General features: G+C 44.3%; 3 protein-coding genes across 5 annotated transcripts; 2 read left to right on the top strand and 1 right to left on the bottom strand.

The window, feature by feature from the left end:
• Positions 1-152: 152 nt before the first annotated feature.
• ifrd2 (interferon-related developmental regulator 2) lies at positions 153-8584 on the top strand. 2 transcript variants are annotated; one of them, XM_040192781.2, is made up of 13 exons: positions 242-810; positions 1774-1830; positions 3556-3672; positions 3881-3965; positions 4059-4183; positions 4304-4461; positions 4833-4886; positions 5174-5352; positions 5512-5620; positions 5693-5824; positions 5916-6044; positions 6633-6725; positions 6981-8584. In XM_040192781.2, exons 1-13 carry the CDS (start codon positions 768-770, stop codon positions 7059-7061), a joined length of 1362 nt encoding a protein of 453 aa, XP_040048715.1. In that variant the 5' UTR covers positions 242-767; the 3' UTR covers positions 7062-8584. The 2 variants fall into 2 exon arrangements, with proteins under 2 accessions (XP_040048717.1, XP_040048715.1); XM_040192783.2 differs by lacking the exon at positions 1774-1830 and having other exon boundaries at positions 153-810.
• Positions 8585-10322: 1738 nt separating this feature from the next.
• LOC120829775 (acyl-CoA Delta-6 desaturase) lies at positions 10323-14439 on the top strand. 2 transcript variants are annotated; one of them, XM_040194176.2, is made up of 13 exons: positions 10323-10565; positions 11058-11328; positions 11418-11528; positions 11770-11967; positions 12050-12151; positions 12228-12353; positions 12439-12499; positions 12588-12664; positions 12795-12892; positions 13060-13156; positions 13238-13317; positions 13621-13746; positions 13919-14439. In XM_040194176.2, exons 2-13 carry the CDS (start codon positions 11119-11121, stop codon positions 13968-13970), a joined length of 1338 nt encoding a protein of 445 aa, XP_040050110.2. In that variant the 5' UTR covers positions 10323-10565; positions 11058-11118; the 3' UTR covers positions 13971-14439. The 2 variants fall into 2 exon arrangements, with proteins under 2 accessions (XP_040050110.2, XP_040050111.2); XM_040194177.2 differs by having other exon boundaries at positions 10333-10431.
• Positions 14440-15141: 702 nt separating this feature from the next.
• LOC120829776 (epidermal growth factor receptor kinase substrate 8-like protein 2) lies at positions 15142-17561 on the bottom strand. Its single transcript, XM_078086233.1, has 6 exons — positions 17531-17561; positions 16732-16880; positions 16378-16546; positions 16245-16285; positions 15982-16153; positions 15142-15228 (listed from the first exon to the last, which is right to left on the bottom strand). The coding sequence occupies exons 2-6, from the start codon at positions 16818-16820 to the stop codon at positions 15142-15144; spliced, it is 558 nt and encodes a 185-aa protein (XP_077942359.1). The 5' UTR covers positions 16821-16880; positions 17531-17561.
• Positions 17562-18406: the final 845 nt, after the last annotated feature.

Genomic DNA, 18406 nt, shown 5'->3' with positions numbered 1-18406 from the left:
CCCCCAGCGTTTTATAATCTGTCTCACAACTATTATTATGATTTTGTAGTCATTGCATGTCTTCTCCTCCTCTATTGAAAAGTGCTTTCATAAACCAAAATGAGATTGTTTTATTTCAGATAATTCACTATATCTTCGTCTAGTCTACTCTAGGAGACATTGTGACTTAAGTCACGCATCATGTGACGGGTCGTGTTGGACCGCGCAAGCGGGGGATGCTAACGCAACCAAACTGGCAACCCCCCCCCCCCCCCCCCGCTGCCGGTTCGGCCAGTTGTTACTGAGAGGAAGATGGTGGGCTTCGCGACAGCAACGTGCTCTAAACCCCGTCCCAAACACTCTGGAAACCACTCGCTGTCCCAGCCCGGCGTGAGATACAGATTACCGGGGGACCGCCACAGATAATACACCGTCACCGCCGTTGGTGAAAGGCGCTTCTGCGCCGACTCGTCGTCGTCGTTCCGGGACCGACAACAGCGCGGAGTCGCCGAGCGTCGCTGGTGGTTCGGTGCTCGTAGAGGACACGTGCCACCGCGAGCAAGAGCGCGAGAGTGGGTGTCGTTTAGTGGACGTTGACACCCCCTCCGGAGCTCGAGGTAAACCACGGAGAACCTCCAGCCCGCTGCCGCGCCACCCGTCGAGTCCGCGAGGAGCAGAACCGACGGTCCGCCCGCGAGCGGGCTAACTCCGGCTAGCTTGCTAGCTAGCCTCGGCTACGTCAGTCGGTCAGCCTGGTTGTGGACGGTGGACCAGAAGCGACGCTCAAAATGCCGCGGGGCAAAAAAGGGAAACGTGGCTCCAGCAAGCCGGGTAAGTCCGCCGAAAGCTGCCGTGCGAACTCACCGGTCACTTTCTGGCAGAGTAACCGGCGGTCGCGGTTAAAGTGCCACGAACGCGGTACTTTCGCGCTGATACGCGCTCAGCCGCCGTGTTGTTGTATAGTTTGGGAATCGTTTCCACGTGGCTTCATGAAACAGCGATGACGTTTCGTCTCGAACTTTAGCCATTTTCCCCAGACTGCCATGTAACACTTAACGTGTTAAAGCCACGGGGTTGTATGCTTAAACCTCTGCGTTTTAATCGTTAATATGCGGCATCGTTGGATTTAGTTTGGTCATTTTCGGTTCCGGTTAAACGATCATTTGCGCTTGCGACGCGGGCCCTGATTAGCTAATAGAGCTACACTTGCAGGGTGACGGTTAACAGCTGGTTATTTTTAGCAGCCACGTGCCAGGTAAAAGTTAGGTAACGTAACTTTGGTCAGACTCTGTTAGAGCAGCGTGGGCTATCGGTGCATTTTACGTATGAGACGAGTACGTTTCGCACAGATAAACTGCTTGGATGTCACAGTTGCTAGTTTTATTCGTTGTATAACACATTCGAGTAGATGTGCGCAGCATGCGTGTGTCTGTGCGGGCTTTACACCTATGGATGTTACAGCACGCTCACGTTGTGTGGAGTGACGACACCCGGCAAGCTCACGCTCCAGTACTCTCTGTATGTTTGTTGTTAATCATTGTTGTGTTGTAACTTGTAAAGACATATACTACTAACAAATTCAGGGATTCTTAGTTTGCAGTATTATTTAATATGTAATTTCAGTTCCAGGAAACATGTGCTCACTTCTAACGTTTTCTCTCTCTCCCATCATGGTCATCCCTGTATTGACCCATCTTTCCTTTCATTCATTCATGCGTCTGTTCACCGTTCTTGCTCCAATCTACACACCCTTTTCCCAACCACTCATCCCTCCGTCACATACGTCACATACAGGCTCTCTCCGTCAAGAGGTCCTTCAGCTGCATCTGTTGGCAAAAGCCTCGCCGAAAGGTAACTTGTCTTAGGCTTGACCCCTTGACCACGGCTGTGTCCAGCTGGAGGCTCGTCCATGCGTACCCGAACCCCGCTTTGGGTGCATGCAGTGAACCCGGCAGCCTCCCTCTTGCACTGAATAGTTAGAACTTTTCTCTATTCATGCATTACCTGCACAGGCTGCTTAGTGACTTGAGTCCAAACGATCATGCAACGTTTGGATTAATGCAGTCAAGGCCTTCTGTCTCTACAGGCGGAAAATTGGACAGAATCTGTGGTCCCGTTTGCAAAGTTGTAGTAAGGCAAGCAGCCTGTAGAGACCGGTTCAGTTAGTCTTGTAGCTTTGGTCAAGGGACTCAAAAGCTCCAACTCCACACTCTGGCTTGGACTTCTGATTTTTCCGTCAGCAGATTCTCACCCTCGGGGAGTGACAGCTGGAGCGGTTTGAGTGATTGCTATGTCAGCAGAAAATAGCAACGCGAGTCGTGGCTCAGAGCGCACGCATATCATATCGTTGCTGTGCGTGGGCTGCTTTGCAACTGGCAAGTAACTGTTTGCGTAGCGTTGAAGTAACCCGTCCGGTGGCCCGTGGGTCAAGGATGCTGACTCGGAAGCCAGTCAGTGACACAGGCCTGCAAGTGTTATCTCATCTGGGAATGATAGCTGTGTGAAAGGAAGAGGGTGCAGCACATTACCTCATAAAGGCATGTTAATCATTTGGGAATGAAAAGCTGGAGATTTCACAAGGTTTGCCAGTTGAGAGAGAGACACACACACACACACACACACACACACACCTGGTTTTACTTGTAGGATACTGAGGTGAGTGAAAAGGCAGCCACCACTTGGACATCAACATGGAAAAATTGTGTCATTACAGCACAGTTTTGGCATTTAATTATCCAGCTACTGTTCAAGCAGCAGCAGTATATAAAAATGTCACTGGGCCAAAGCTACATTGTTCAAACTGTTTGGCTACATTGGGCTTGCGGCTTGTTGTACTTGGATAATGTTTTTCCACAGAGAAATGGACTACGGGGGGCAACTACAACGATGTGACGCGCCGCAACACTGAAAGTGACCCCTACTGTCCCGGTTGACCTAAACATGAACACAACACAGTGTGTGTGTCATTCTGGATTGAACATACTGGCCCACTGAATAAGTGAATGGCCACTCTGGTCTCCATTAATCCCACACACAGTAGAAAAAGTCGAGTCAGCAGGAATCTTGGTTAGCTTAGCATGGCTGCCTCTTGGGGTTCACAGGACGACGCTGTGTGGAAACAATAAAAACACCAATTACCGCCCAGTATCAACACAAAAACATGGAACATCGCAGACAATGGAAGGATTTTCTATTATTCCACTATGGTTATTAACATCATAATCAAACCCTTTGTGTTATGGGATTGATCACAGTGCGTTTTAAAGAGCAAATGTATAAATTACATGGGCAATGAAACTTGAGTCATACCACTGTAACAGTGCATTTTTAGAATCTCAACTGGTCTGGTCTTAAGTTGTGAGAATCAGCTATGTGTAGTCAGTTTTTGGTATACTAGTAGTAGTAGAGGGTGTTTTTGATGTATTAATAGAGAAGACTAATCCGCGAGGCACCTTTAGCCTCATGTCATTGCCTCCTGTTGTTGTGTTTTGGTATTTTGTCCTCCTGAGCATCCCCCTCTCCCGTAGTATTCACCCGCCTCACTGTTTCCCTTCTATTGTTTTTGTCTGTCTCCAGGTGTTAGAAATGGGGTGAAGGGAGAGTCTGGTGCCAGCGACGATGAGCTGACGTCGGATGTTGTCAGCCACTGCAGCAGTGCCAGCGAGTGCACTTCTGTGCTTGAAGAGGGCTTAGGTTTGTGTATATATATATTGATCTAATACACACGTGCTTAGGTATTTTGGGTGATGGGCAAGGTACCGCTTACATACACCAAAGAAAAGGAATGAAGCCAACATATTGGTGCACTTGGCTTCTATTTGCATATTTATTAGCACAGTAAAACTACACACATCAAGTTGAATATAGGTAGCTTAATGCTGTGTGTTGATTCTTCCAACAGGAGGGGAGCAAGTGGATGAGCAGACTGCGCAGGAAGAAACCGAAGACAAGCTCAAGCAGTGCATAGACAACCTGATGGACAAGAGGTGAGCTTGTGTTTTCTTTCACCCAGTGATTATAAATAGTACAACAGTCAGCAGTGAAAGATTTTTAACATGAATCCCCTCCGTGCCTCTAAGCACTAAGACGCGCCTGGGGGGGCTCGAGTCGTTGCGACAGGCATTCTCCTCCCGAGTGCTATACGACTTTCTGACAGAGAGGCGCCTCACCATCACCGACTGCCTGGAAAGGAGCCTTAAAAAGGGTAAGAGGAAGTAACCCAGTAGTGCACAAAACATGTTGTCCTCTGGCTCCCACGGTGGAGCAGAAATGCAGTCAAACAACTGCAGTTAAACACATACACGCCTTCTTTCCCCCGTTTCAGGCAGCGTGGAGGAGCAGGCAGCGGCGGCCACAGTCTTCACTCTGCTCTGTATCCAGCTGGAGGGTGGAGACGAGGCGGAGGAGGGCTTCAAGATGGTCCGCCCCATCCTCACCGCCATTCTAATTGACAACGGTGCCAACGTAGCAGTCCGCCAGAGTGTGAGTAATCACATAAACCTTCTGATATTGTGCAAAACTTTTGAGTTCTTTCATATACAGAAACCCCTTCAAAATTAGATAAGAGCACTTTTTAAATGAGGAACATTTTAGGATCATTCCCACATTGTGACTTAACACCAACTGTTTTTGGCTCTCGAGCTTGGGAACTTTGCAGCAACAATTATAGCCCATTGGAAGGTGTGACCTAGTGATGAACAAAAACTAGGATTTAGGATTATCCTAGCAACTACTGCATTGGTCATGTCTTTTGATGTTGCAAACTTTGCATCAGTGCAAAGGGACGCTTCACTCTGTCTTTGTTTCAATAAATGTCTGGTCATTTGATTGTATTTGCATTTCTTTTTCATTAGTGTGCCAGAGCTTTGGGGATGTGCTGTTATGTGTCTACCGCTGAAGAAGGAGAGGTGAGGACAAGGCTGAATCAATCGTGATCTCTGTATTCTTGCCGTGTTTCAGGGAAATTGTTGTAGTTCAGATTTCTCTTTACCTGTTTTTACTTATTAATGACTAAAACATATTGAGTGACAAAAGCCTTCTGAAGAATCTCCTGGATAAAATGATCAAATGTGTGTCTACGGCTCTGTTATTTGTGATAATACATATGTACTTCTCAACAGTGTTGTTGTCGTCTTCTCATCCCTCATTGTACTTTCTTTCGGTTTCCCCTCAACATGAACACTGGACCTCTCAGGACTTGATCAAGTCCTTGGCCCTACTGGAGAGCGTGTTCACCACTTCCTACCCCAATAGAGAGGGAACGCTGCCCACCCCCAAACCTGGCAGTCCAGCCCTACACAACGCCGCCCTGCAGGCCTGGTCGCTGCTCGTCACGCTATGTCCTGAATCCAGATTGACTGTTCTGCTTGACCAGTGAGTGTAGCCAACGGAATGAAAATGAATGGATCGGTGTAGACCCTTCAGTCCACACTAAAGGGAAGAGCAAAGTTAGCCCTGTTGTTTAGTTCTCTAACGTTTTATGGGCGTGACATTGTGATAAATCCAGCATTGACTTTCTCGCCCTCCCTGTAGTCACCTCCCCAAACTACAAGCGTGTCTGCAGAGCAGTGACGTCAACTACAGGATCGCAGTGGGAGAGACAATCGCCCTGCTGGTGGAGCTCAGACGGGATATAGATGAGGTGAACACACACACACACACAATTGTGTACCCTTTTGTTTATATTTTTCCTAAATCTGTCTCTTGTGTGCAGGAATTTGAGCTGGACAGTGAAAGTATGTGTGAAAGTCTGAAGAGTTTAGCCACAGATGGCAATAAGCATAGAGCCAAAAACGACCGGCGGAAACAGCGCTCCGTCTTCAGAGATGTGCTACATTACATCGAGGTTTGTGTCATAGCAGGAACGGGGTGTGAGGATTTTTCTTCTGTTTTTGCAATAAACTGCCTTTAACTTTGTTTCCTTTCTTCTCCTTCAGAATGAGGAGTTCAACGTGGAGAAGATCAGCTTTGGAATGGAGAGCGTGTACATCGACAGCTGGATGAGGAGAAGAATCTACGACGCCTTCAAAGAGATCCTGGAGTCCGGGGTCAGACACCACCTACAGGTCAGGAAACGCACTGAAGCTGTGGTGTATCGTTTGTCGCGTTAGTGAAGCGTATGACTTTGATTTAAAGCAGAGGAAAGAAGTTGCTCGTACAGCCTCGCTCACGGTCCGCTCATGGGTTAAACCGAGTCGTGATTATTTTTGATTCACATATTTCTGCCTTACCCCCATAGAGGGATAGGAGGGTTAGTTTTTTCGTCTCATAATGCAAATAGATTCAAATAAACAAACTCCTCAGGTTGATACTCAAGAGCCAATTTCAGTAGGCTGACAAATAGCAATGTTACTGAAAGGCAACACTAGTTTAGGTCCTCTGTAAGATGACTTTACAGATCAGTTTATTCAGTTCTTCATATTTAAGTAGATGTTAAAAGTGGATCGTAGATTTTCAAACATGTCAATGTGATCCACTCATTTTTTTTTTTTTTATTCTTTTTCTTTTTTTTGACTGTTCATGTTGTTATTACATCGTACACGTTTGTCACATATGGGGATACCAGCAGGCCAAGAAATACTTTTCTCCTGAAGTATGGATTAGTGTCTCCAGACCCACGTCTTTAATTGTAGTGTGTTTCTGATTCGGTTCAGTTCAACCCACTACTGAGAGACATCTTCGGCCTCGGCCCTCCCCTCATCCTGGACGCTACGGTGAAAGGCACCAAGATCTCTAGATTTGAGAAGGTAACGGCATCTCAACCTGCTCACTGAACAATCTGACCTAAAGAGTGTGTGTGTGTGTGTGTGTGTGTGTGTGTGTGTGTGTGTGTGTGTGTGTGTGTGTGTGTGTGTGTGTGTGTGTGTGTGTGATTGCATTTTTGAGTATGTAATTTATGCAGCATCAGTGTTCAGCTACACATGGTGCAAAATGGAGAGCGAGGGGCATCAAGTGTGAGAAGGAAAAACATTGTTGATTAATTAAATTCTTGTCTTCAACAGCATCTTTTCAATTCTGCCGCTTTCAAGGCCAGGACTAAACAGAGGAGCAAAGTTAGGGACAAACGGGCTGACGTCATGTGAGAGAAGGATGGTGATGAAGAGAAAGGAATGTATGCAACGAACTCCCTGAGTTATATTGAGATGGAGGCAAAATGATGCCTTCAGCTGTCAGACATAAAGACTCTGAAAACTAAAACAGGGCTTTTCACTTGTAAGCAAGTTCTTGAGATGCCAGATGTTATATTCCATGCTCTCACTGCCCCAGGCAATTCCCCTATGCCTCTTACCCGACATTTGATATTCACCCATCCCTGTTCCAATTGTCTTTGGTTTTCCAAATACTGGTTTGGTGCTTTAAACTCGATGTAGACCGTAGAAATAATGTTAAACATGTTAATGTGTGCTTGAAACAACTTCATTACACAGGAGTGAAAGACGCGTCATCTCCAGATATCAAAAAGTTCTTCCATACATTTTATCATTTGAATGAAGACCATGTGGTGTATTCAGTTTCATGTAAGACTCAAACATTTTGAAGCTGTTCATGGTACATTTGAGATCCTTGGAAGCGTCCAAGTTATGGGCCCTGATGGATATCATTTCTGATACTCCGCTCTCAAACGGCTGCCTGGTGGCTTGACGGGTCAGTCGAGTCTTTCTTTAAAATCTGTATTATTGACCTCAGTTTTCGCAACAAGGTGCTTTTTATGGACGTGAGCCGTTCTGGATTTAGTCCCTGAAGGTTCATTTTCAAGCATCAAATACGGCGACAAAAAGGCCACGAAGATATTCTCTAAATACTCTTCGCCACTTTCTAAATATTCCTCATTATTCCCTCATTCATCCTCTGTCTTTACACCTCCAGTGTAAACCTCCAACTGGCAAAGCAGAAGCTGACTTTACAAACAATGCAACCTAAAAGAAAATGTGTGCAGTGTGTGTTTGAGTGTTTTAATAGAACTTAATTTAACATCATAAAATATAATGCATACAAAACACAAACAGAAGATGCCTAATTAAAAAAGGTAATGTATATGTTTTAACCATTTCTGGAGGATAATTGTAATTTATTGTAAGCAGTACTGCACTGCTGTTTTTTAAGATTTGTTAAAAATGCTAAGAACTGTTTACATACACAATAATGGGATACCAATGATGAGAAGAATTAATTTTTATTTTTCTCATGTATATTTTTTAATGCGAGTGGGGGGGCTCCTGCAGTCTATCCATGTGCTGCGTAGAGGCCGCATAGGGATTCATGGTAAGATATGTACTTGAATCATTAGACCCTTTTGAATGACTTTTCCTCTGAGGAGCAGTAAATGCATACAGGCTACTAACTGCAGATCAGATGTTTGATGTTTTTGTTTGTTGTGGTCAATTATTTTTGATTTATATTTAATTTAAAAATGACACTGAACAGATGGGAATTTCTGTACCTTGATGGAAACCTCATCATCTTTCAAAGTGTATATTGTTGATCTGGGTGTGAAGTTCAGGAACAAGACTCATTTAACAGCTTCACCAAATTGACTCATCAGTGGTTCTGGTGTCGTGACACGTGGACAAAAGATGGATCAAAGGAAATAAAGACTATTTAAGCATGTTTGTGTCTTTTGCCTTTTTGAAAAATGTTTTTTAAGGAGATGTAGTTGTATGTGTATGTGTATGTCCTGCAGCGTGTTTACGAGTAACCACGGCAACGGCGCACCTATTGGATTGGGTGGGGTGGGGGGGTGTAGATAGAGGGAGGGAGGGTGAGAGGGTGAGGAAGGGAATGGTGGTGAGGAAGAGATAGAGGGAGAGGGGAGGAGAATTAGACAGACTGACTGACTGACAGAGTGATTAACAGTGAGTAGAGGTGAGGGGGGAGGGGGGGGCGAGTGTCTTTATCATATTGGTCTGTTGACAGAAAGCATAGCTGCGTCATGGGACTCCACTAATCAGGTCATAGGAGCAGCTGTGAGTCACAGACAGAGATCCTGCAGCGTGTGAGCGAGTAACCACGACAACGGCGCACCTGTGCTCATTAACGAGCTGCTGCAAAAGGCAGAGACATGGCAGCAAGTTACACAGAATCCACACCTCAAACAAATGACATTCAGCGCAAAACTATAACAGCTATCTAAAAAATACGGCGTTTTTATGAGACCCAAGACTCTACCGAACGCGTGGATGTGTGTTTTATGTCTGTCCGGTAATAAATACGGCTCCTATGGCCGTTGACAAAACGTGTACCTTGTGGATTTTTGTGAGAAATATGTCGGCAGATTTGTATTGGAGCCTATGGGGCTTTTGGCAGAGGTTGTGTCACTCTAACACTCCTTGCGCCAAAACTAAAGAACTCTGGGATTCCATGAACGCATTAATCCAATCAGCACAACCATGCCCTCATTAATCTGAAGAAATGAAGCCTCTAGAGTGTATACTTTGGCTGCAAGGACAGAAGTTCCATATTTTTTTAACCAGATTCCTGCGATGCCCCACACTCTAGCCCTCGAGGTCCCCCTCTAGCAGACGCAATACACACGCAGTTTTTTTCATAAAATAGTTGAGACCTATGTCAACATTTGAAAGTTTAAATGGTGTCTTTAGCTGAAAGATTGGCGAAGCTGAAGAATCTGAAAGTTGAAGAAGTTTAAGAGGATTTGAAAAACGATCTCCATTGGAAAACCATGTTAAAATATTAATGATTATAGATTTATATAAATTCAAGCTTAAGAGCTAAAAAGCTGAAAAGTCATAGCACCCCTCTCCTGAAGGAGCTGAATAATTTAATATTTGAATGGTTTTAATAGCTGAAAGTGTGAAGGAGAATGCTTAAAGCATTCCAACTAATAAAGATTAGAAGAACAATACTTGGAATGCTTAAAGCATTCCAACTAATAAAGATTCGAAGAACAATACTTGGAATGCATCTAATGCATTCCAACAATGATTTGAAAGTTTTTTTGAACTTGTATTTATTATTTCTAAGCTTTAATTTGATTTTTTTACCGAAGTAGGACACTACTAGACTCAAGAGTGATGTTTTCTTCTAGCCTCGTGTCACAAACAGACGTTCCCCGTCTCCGGAGTACTAAGGTCCGAAGCTCGGGATCTCAGTCACCCCTCTGTGGCACGTGACAATGGTTTGTGCCACTCAGGATCAGCCCACTGAGCGGGCACGGCCACTCCCACCAACACACCTGTGGCTCGTCTCTCATCAGGAGAGGCTGGGCATTTAAGCTGCCGAAGTCTCAGAAGCCGGTGCGAAGTCTTGTGCATGTTGCCATCACATTCTGAGCGTTCTCTAGATATCCTGTTTCTGCCTACCTGTTATTGATCTCTCCTTTGTCCCAGACCTCGTTCACGCCTGCCTGACCCCCGACGGTACCTCTGCCTACCTCCGCGCTCCCGGCTCTCGACCCCCCGCCTGACCTCCAGCTACGACCTCGCCTGCTCCCTGACGGTGCCTCAGTCTGTTCCCTGCTTGCCTGGCTTTTCGACCCCTGCCTGTTCACCGGACACTACCACGCCTGATCCTTGTCTGTACCCCGCTAATAAAACTGCGCTCTGCACTTGAGTTCACTCTGGTCTCTTGTGGTGCGTTACACCTCGATTAAAAAAACAGCATTATTGTGTCCATAACTAGTGAGATTGTCAGAGTTACGCCTTTTCTTTTCTTCAGTTGATTCTGTTAATGTCTTGATAAGCGGCGTGTGTAACTTACGGTTTAGAGAATCGTTTTGCGTTGAGCCATTCAGTCACCTGCTGTGGGTTTGAGTCGAAGGTGAGCGGTACATGGTCGCTGGTCGTTCGCTCCACGTGGAACTTCTTGGGCGCCGGCTGGCTTTTGTTTGCAGTGATCTTTATCAATAACTCATTGTTGAGCTTGTCCATCACTGCAGCACAGACAGACAGCAACAGGACATGGCGTCACATCTTTGTCGTCACCACATCTTGATTCGTCCACTTCTTGGTGTTCACTCACTTTTGTCTTTGGGTCTGGTCTTGTTGATCTGTTGATCTCATCTGGATGCCAGAGGAGGATAAACACCTCTCCTGAGACGCCTCATCTTTTCTCTTCTCTTCCAGAACACCCAGGTGTCAAAGTCTGCGGCTGACCCGAACCTTTGGTGGAAGCAGGCCAGCGAGGATGGGAGGTGGAGGCCAGCTGACGGAGCCCGCGGAGCAGGTCAACGGGCGGGCAGGTGGCGTGTACACTTGGCAGGAGGTGCAGAGCCACTGCAGCAGGAGCGATCAGTGGCTGGTAATCGATCGGAAGGTGTACAACATTACTCAGTGGGCCAAAAGGCACCCGGGAGGGATCCGGGTCATCAGCCACTACGCCGGAGAGGATGCCACGGTGACCTTTTACTGAGATTGTAAAACTCATTTGGCAAACTTTAAAAAAAAAAAAAATTTATTTACCCCCCGAATTTTTGTTTCTTCCAGGAGGCGTTCACTGCTTTTCATCCCGATCTAAAGTGTGTGCAAAAGTTTCTGAAGCCTCTGCTGATTGGAGAGCTGGCAGCGACAGAGCCCAGCCAGGACCGGAACAAAAGCGTGAGATCAGTCTCAGATTCTTCAAGCAAAAATAAACATCTCATTTCTTGCGTCTCGCGGCAGCGTTGGGACCATGTCCAACGCCTGAGGACAACTCAAACTGCCTACATGCCTTGTTTTTCGTGTCTCTTTGCATCTCCTGCGCTAAAACTGTATAGCTGCACGTCCTCAAATGTTGCGAGAACCTCCCCTTTTAGTCTTGGACCCCCACTGACTGGCGTCTGCTCGTCTCCGCTCTCAGGCGACCATCATACAGGATTTCCACACTTTACGCGCCAAGGTGGAGAGAGAGGGTCTGTTCCGAGCTCGGCCCTCGTTCTTCTGCTTCCACCTGGGTCACATCCTGCTGCTGGAGGCCCTGGCCTGGCTGATCATCTGGGTCTGGGGAACCAGCTGGACGCTCACCCTTCTCAGCGCCTTCCTGCTGGCAACCTCTCAGGTGACCCCGAACATTCCTTCGCCGCACGCCGTTATTGTCAACAAACTTTAAGCTAACGCCGGTTTCTCTTCCTCTCCTGTAGTTGCAGGCCGGGTGGCTGCAGCACGACTTCGGCCATCTGTCCGTCTTCAAGAAGTCCAGCTGGAACCACGTGTTGCACAAGTTCACCATCGGCCATTTGAAGGTGGTTTGGTGTTCTCAGTCGCACCTCTTTATTTCTAAACAAACCGTACACAAATATTAAGGGATTGTTTTCTCAGGGAGCATCTGCCAACTGGTGGAATCACAGGCATTACCAGCATCACGCCAAGCCCAACGTCTTCAGTAAGGACCCCGACGTCAACATGTTGCACCTCTTCGTGATTGGTAAAACTCAACCGGTGGAGGCGAGTGGTGGATGTTTTTTATTCTTAGACATGTTGGTATTCGGTCTTTCTTCATCCTTTCACTTTGTATTCCTCTCTGTTACAGTACGGCATAAAAAAGATCAAATACATGCCCTACCACCACCAACACCAGTACTTCTTCCTCGGTATGTTTCTGAAATTGATTTTAAAAAGAGTGAAACTATGAAAACTGAAAACACAGGAACAATAAGTTTACTTTTTCTCTCCTTCTAGTTGGACCGCCGCTTCTCATTCCAATTTACTTCCACATTCAAATAATGCGCTCCATGATTTCCCGCCACGACTGGGTGGTAAGATGCCCTCTTCCGGGTGCTACAGTGCAGATTATATATAAGTGGTTTCTACATATAGGGTTACATCTGGTTGGAAGGAATCTTGAATACAAATATGACTCATATAAACCCTGCTGTCTTTGTGAAGGACCTGGCTTGCTCTCTGTCCCACTACCTGCGCTACCTTTGCTGCTCTGTCCCCCTGTATGGCCTGCTTGGCTCAATGCTGCTCATCAGCTTCGTCAGGTAAACACCACCTTTCACAGTGATGTAGACAGATCAAGCTATACTGGAGGGTGAAACCCAAAAGCCATCAAAACCTTTATGAAAAAATATGAAGTTTTTTCTACAACAGCGTGATCATATTGTGTGACGAAACGTTCAGTCACTGGTCTTCTGCTGGCTTACATCAGGGTTTTGGAGAGCCACTGTTTTGTGTGGGTGACTCAAATGAATCATCTGCCCATGAACATCGACCACGAGAAGCACCAGGACTGGCTGTCCATGCAGGTACCCGATTTACAGCCGACGGAGCCAGCTTTGCATTCGGCTGATGTATGAACACGTCTTGTGTCATCCTCTTTACTTTAGTTACACGCCACCTGTAATATCAAGCAGTCCCCCTTCAACGACTGGTTCAGTGGACACCTCAACTTTCAAATCGAACACCAGTAAGTCAGTGATGGAGGAGAACATCACTTCAAAGTTTGTAGGAAGAACAGACAAAAGCTCCTGAAATTATAGATAATTATTCAAATTCGAATAAATCTAAGCTCCTCTAGCATGCAGTGACCTTCATTGGGTGTTATGTGGCCTAACTGCTTTAAATGCTAAATGTTACTTCAAAAAAAAAAAGAACTATGGTGAAAGCACCCGTCCCTTATTTTTAAACGATTACTTTGACGCCCTTATTATTTCATAATGCATTTGTTGAGACATGTTTGAAGCTTCTTCTCTCCCTTCTGTCTCTGAAGTTTGTTTCCCACGATGCCGCGCCATAACTACCACCTGGTGGCCCCCCAGGTCCGCGCGCTGTGTGACAAACATGGCATCCCTTACCAGGTGAAGACAATGTGGCAAGGCTTCGCTGATGTTTTCAGGTAAGTCCAATCCAGGTTAATCATCTACTCGCAGAAGGAGACGTTTTCAGGTTATAGCATTGCAGTGAGCAGTGAAACTGTCAGAATAATGAAGATGTAATAAGAAAGTATTGTAATGACCGAATCTAAACTGTCGGGTGTGAACTGTGTATTTTTGTTCCCTTTTCTTCAGGTCACTGAAAAACTCAGGCGACCTCTGGCTTGACGCTTATCTCCATAAATGACAACTTTAATCCTCTGCTCTGCACCTACAAGGAGTGACCTTTTATCCTCTTCTGAATCATGCATTGATTGTAATTGTTTGGTTTTATAATCCAGTCGATAGTGTGGGAACAATCTTTTCTTAGTGCTGGTGTTTTTTCAGATTCTCTGCCAGGTTTTTAGTGCTCATGGGATGTGTTGTGTCTTCAACAACAGTAGTATGGCTTTAGAGATGCAATTGTAAGGTATTTAAAGGGATCTTTTTTTAATAACTATAATGTGAAGCAGAACAATAAAATGAGACAATTACATGGACAGATCAAAACTCCTATGTAATTGAGGACGAATTAGTTACTGCATTTCTGTTCTTACTCTTGTTCTTATCTTAATCAATAAAGCCAATGTATTGACTGTTTATCCACCTCTGCTATTATTGATCCAATGACAACACAAGAATTCTGAATAAAAAAAAAAAGATTTGCCAAATTCTAACGTTTTTATCATATTTACAACTTTAAATCCTGAATGTTTTGCTTTAATCTTCATTTCGTGACATCACATCATTACACATATGCATGCATCATGCTGCATACAAACACATTCATCATAGCGTCTCACTGTTATTGACGATAAACATGCATGATTAATTTTATGAAAAGCGACACTATTCATGTTAATACCTGGTGCTGATCTGCAGGTACCAACGGGATGAGACTACTTCTGACATACATAGTGTGTTTGATTATTTGTTATACTCGTAAACAGCAATACGAAAATAATTGGCTATATATCAGAAAATGTGTCAAACGTTCTGGCACAGATTTAGATGTGTGAGAGATACGGACTGCTTGTTTATTTAAGCCATTAGGTAAACAGCTAGAATATTGCCAATGAGCAGAAACATTGACCACACAGCTGGTACATATATGTACATTACATGCATGTTGCGCTCACACGTGCTCCCACAAACACAACTGTGCGTAGATTCATATGTCCCCCTGTTCGTACGAAAATTGAATGAGGCAATGAAAACCAAAGCAACATAATTAGATAAGAAAACACTGGAATACATGCAAGTCGTATGATACAAAATAAATATAGACTAAGAATGTGTACCACATCTCAGTATGTCCCCCCTGTGGATTATAATTAGCAGAAGGTTGATTGAAGCAGCTGCTGCAGCCGTCGTGCTGCTCAGCAGGTTCCGTCCGCGTTGTTCGAGTCGATCCTCTCCTGCCGCCGCTTTATGACCTCCTGCAGCTCCGAGTCCCCGCTGGTCTTCTGAAAACAGAAAAACGGTTCATTTCTTTTAATTGTTCTGTTTTCTGGAAGCTACTGTTCACCATTCACTCATTGCTCAGTGTAGGTTAGAACAAATCTATTCATTCATCATTCATTCATTCTTTGTTTTACAGTCTAGTTTGGTTTGTCACAAAGTTTTTATTTACAATACATGTGTAAATACATCGGAATGATTATTGTATTTGGGAATTATGTCATTCTGACCTTGTTTAGTTAATTTATAATCATTTATTAATATATATTTTAAAAGGTACAGTTCATCAAAATGCAATGAAATGCAGCAGCCCTGTTTCTCTTATCCCATATAAATATATTTAATCAGACAAAATTAGGTAAAATAAGAATAGGAAGAAATCTTACTGAAATAAGCTAAATAATATAAGTGCTGATGCCGTATTTGAACTTGCTTGCTGTTGAGCAGTCAGTGGAGGTTGTTTCTAACCACTGGACCTCGCCTGAATATACCTAATGAGTGTGACTCACAGTATGAAAGCTGACAGCAGCCTTCATATGAGTGTATTGACTCGTTGCAACATGCAAAGACAAAGACCGACAGCGGAGAACGGTGGACGTTATTCATATTGGTTTAAGACCAATTAATCCATGCATACATGTTGAAACTGTGTGTGTTTGTTGGTTTTTCAAGAAACAAAAGAAACAAAACAACATAACAGGTGTGCACACAGCTCGCCGTGTATGACCTTCCCAAAAGGTAAACAAACAAGAGTTTGCATCGTCCCGGCCAGATACTAAAATCTGCATTTGGTTTAGATTAAAAACCATATTTGCGTTTTTTACCTCGAGGATTTCATCCTGCAGCACCGACAGCTCGTTGGCATTCCGTGCTACAAAGTGGTAGCGAATTTTGGCATATTTGCGAGCGGAGGGCGCCCCATTGTAAGACCTGTTAGGAGAAATGGTGTCCTCTCGTCAAACAGTGAGGTATTTTATGGGTGAAAGCGACGGCAAAGTTGGTAAAGGACTTCCCTACGTACCCATTTGACCCATTTGAGTTAGAGGATTGTGTTCCATAATACTGAAAAAGCAGACAGATTGTTACATGGTTGGCGTTCAGGACCTGTTATGGTTGTGCACTCACAGACAGCAGCTAACAAATAAGTCCCTCACATCTTCAGCTGCATGTTGTCTGTAATCGGGGCTGCTGGGGGGCCCCAGTGGCCCCGCTGCTCCCTCTGTTTCCCACGCGGCTGTCCTGAGGAGCTCCAATGGCGGCTCCCAGTCGTTACGAAACTTAGGGTGATAAGGAGGCGCACATTGATCCCTGGGCCACTCCGCTCTGCCACAGGGAGCACAGGAGGGTCAGAATGGGACCGTTAAGGTGCACATCACGTAAGAGATGTCAGGCAACGGTCAGCCTCTGCGTTTTGCAGGGTACCACATTGTCGTCAGTGTGTGAGAATGAGAGGAAAATTGTGCCGCGATTTGTTAAACGTGCTGTTGGAATGCAGCTGTTTTTAGAACCTGGGTTTGGTCCATCCATCCCCCAGCAGCTCAAAGATGGTCATCTCTTTGGGGGTGAGGTGTCCCCGCAGGAAGTCCACCGTGTCCATGGAGAGATGCGGGGAGATCACCGAACGCAGAAGTTCAGGGCTCCCACAGCTCTGCAGCACCTGTGGACGCAGTTAGAAGTATATTTTAAGCCTTATGCAAAAAAGGATTTTATACACATATTTATTAGATTTATAAGATTAAAACAAGGTGTTTTCATTTTGCATTTTAGGCAAGATTTCCGTTTTGATATCCTGCCCTGGTATTCTCTGAAGAAGTTCTCAATTTCTTCAGAGAAGATGCTTTGTTGTTTTCAGAAGGCGTGGGTGTAACAATACAAAGCAATATAAAGTATCCTGGATTAAATATTGATTAACTGGATCAGAAATCCTTTAAAGCTGCTGCGTGTTGAGACTAACTATTGAGTACAGCTAGAGGTCATGGAGCCACGCTTATATTACTGCTCTTGCTTTATCTCGACCATATCAAGCAAATCCAACGTGTCCAGAGGTTACTGCACATTATCAACAGGCTGAGCCTAATCACAGCTCTGCATTTATAACCGACCGTATCTAAGCTGGGGCCGAATACTGGAAGGTCAGAAACCCGCACTACGTGAGTGGAGCTGAACCAGCTGAGTCAGAGCTGAAAGCCACGTTGCTCCACTCAGGTGACAGTTTATTGGCATTCACAAATACGTCCATAAATCAGCTGTAATAGCCTTCATCCATATCTGTATCAGGCACACTCTGAACAGATTTATGGCTCTTACCAGCTCGAGGGGGCCGAAGAGGGAATGAACCAGCTCAACCTGCTATTACACTTTTAGTCCATAGATGAACAAACTAAAAACGTTTTTCTCTTCTCATCTGAAGAGAAAAACTAAAATTAACTTTTTAAAATAGCTGAAAATACTGAAAGTTGAAGGGAATTTGAATAAATTTGCTGAAATAAAAGATATTAGAAAAGCTGAAATGAATTTGAAATTGCTGAAAATACAGAAATGGGAGAAGCTGAAAGGAATTTCAATAGATTTGCTGAAAAAGCAGGAATGAAAACAGCTGAAATAAATGTGAAATATTGCAAAACAAAACAGAAGTTGCAGGAGCTTAAATGAATTTAAAAAAGTACAGAAATAACAAAAGCTGAGATGAATAAAAAGAGGTTTAAAATTGTTTGTAGTAATAGTAGTAGTAGTATTAGTTATAGTTGTAATTGTGGTATTAGTAGTACTAGCAGTAGAAGTGGGTTTAGTATCAATAGCAGTAGAAACAGCAGGAATACTGATACTATTGGCTATAGTAGTATTTGTAATAACATTAGTAGTAGTTGTAGTATTAAACTAGTATTAAATTAAAACATTGCTGTTAATAGAGGCATAAGAAAAACAAATTATTTTAAAGAATTGCTGAAAATACAGGAAGTGGGGAAGCTGAATTCCATCAGATTTTCTAAGAAGTTGCAGGAGCTTAATTGAATTTTAAAAAGTACAGAAATAACAAAAGCTGAGATGAATAAATGAATAGTTGTAATTGTGGTATTAGTAGTACTAGCAGTAGAGCAGTAATAGTAGGTTTAATATCAATAGCAGTAGAAACAGCTGTAATACTATTAGCCATAGTAGTATTTGTAATAACATTAGTAGTAG

Source organism: Gasterosteus aculeatus, chromosome 2, assembly GCF_964276395.1.
Source record: "Gasterosteus aculeatus chromosome 2, fGasAcu3.hap1.1, whole genome shotgun sequence".
Classification (NCBI taxonomy): Eukaryota; Metazoa; Chordata; class Actinopteri; order Perciformes; family Gasterosteidae; genus Gasterosteus; species Gasterosteus aculeatus.
Note: the sequence above shows the minus strand (reverse complement) of the source record. Positions and strands in the feature narration are given on the sequence as shown.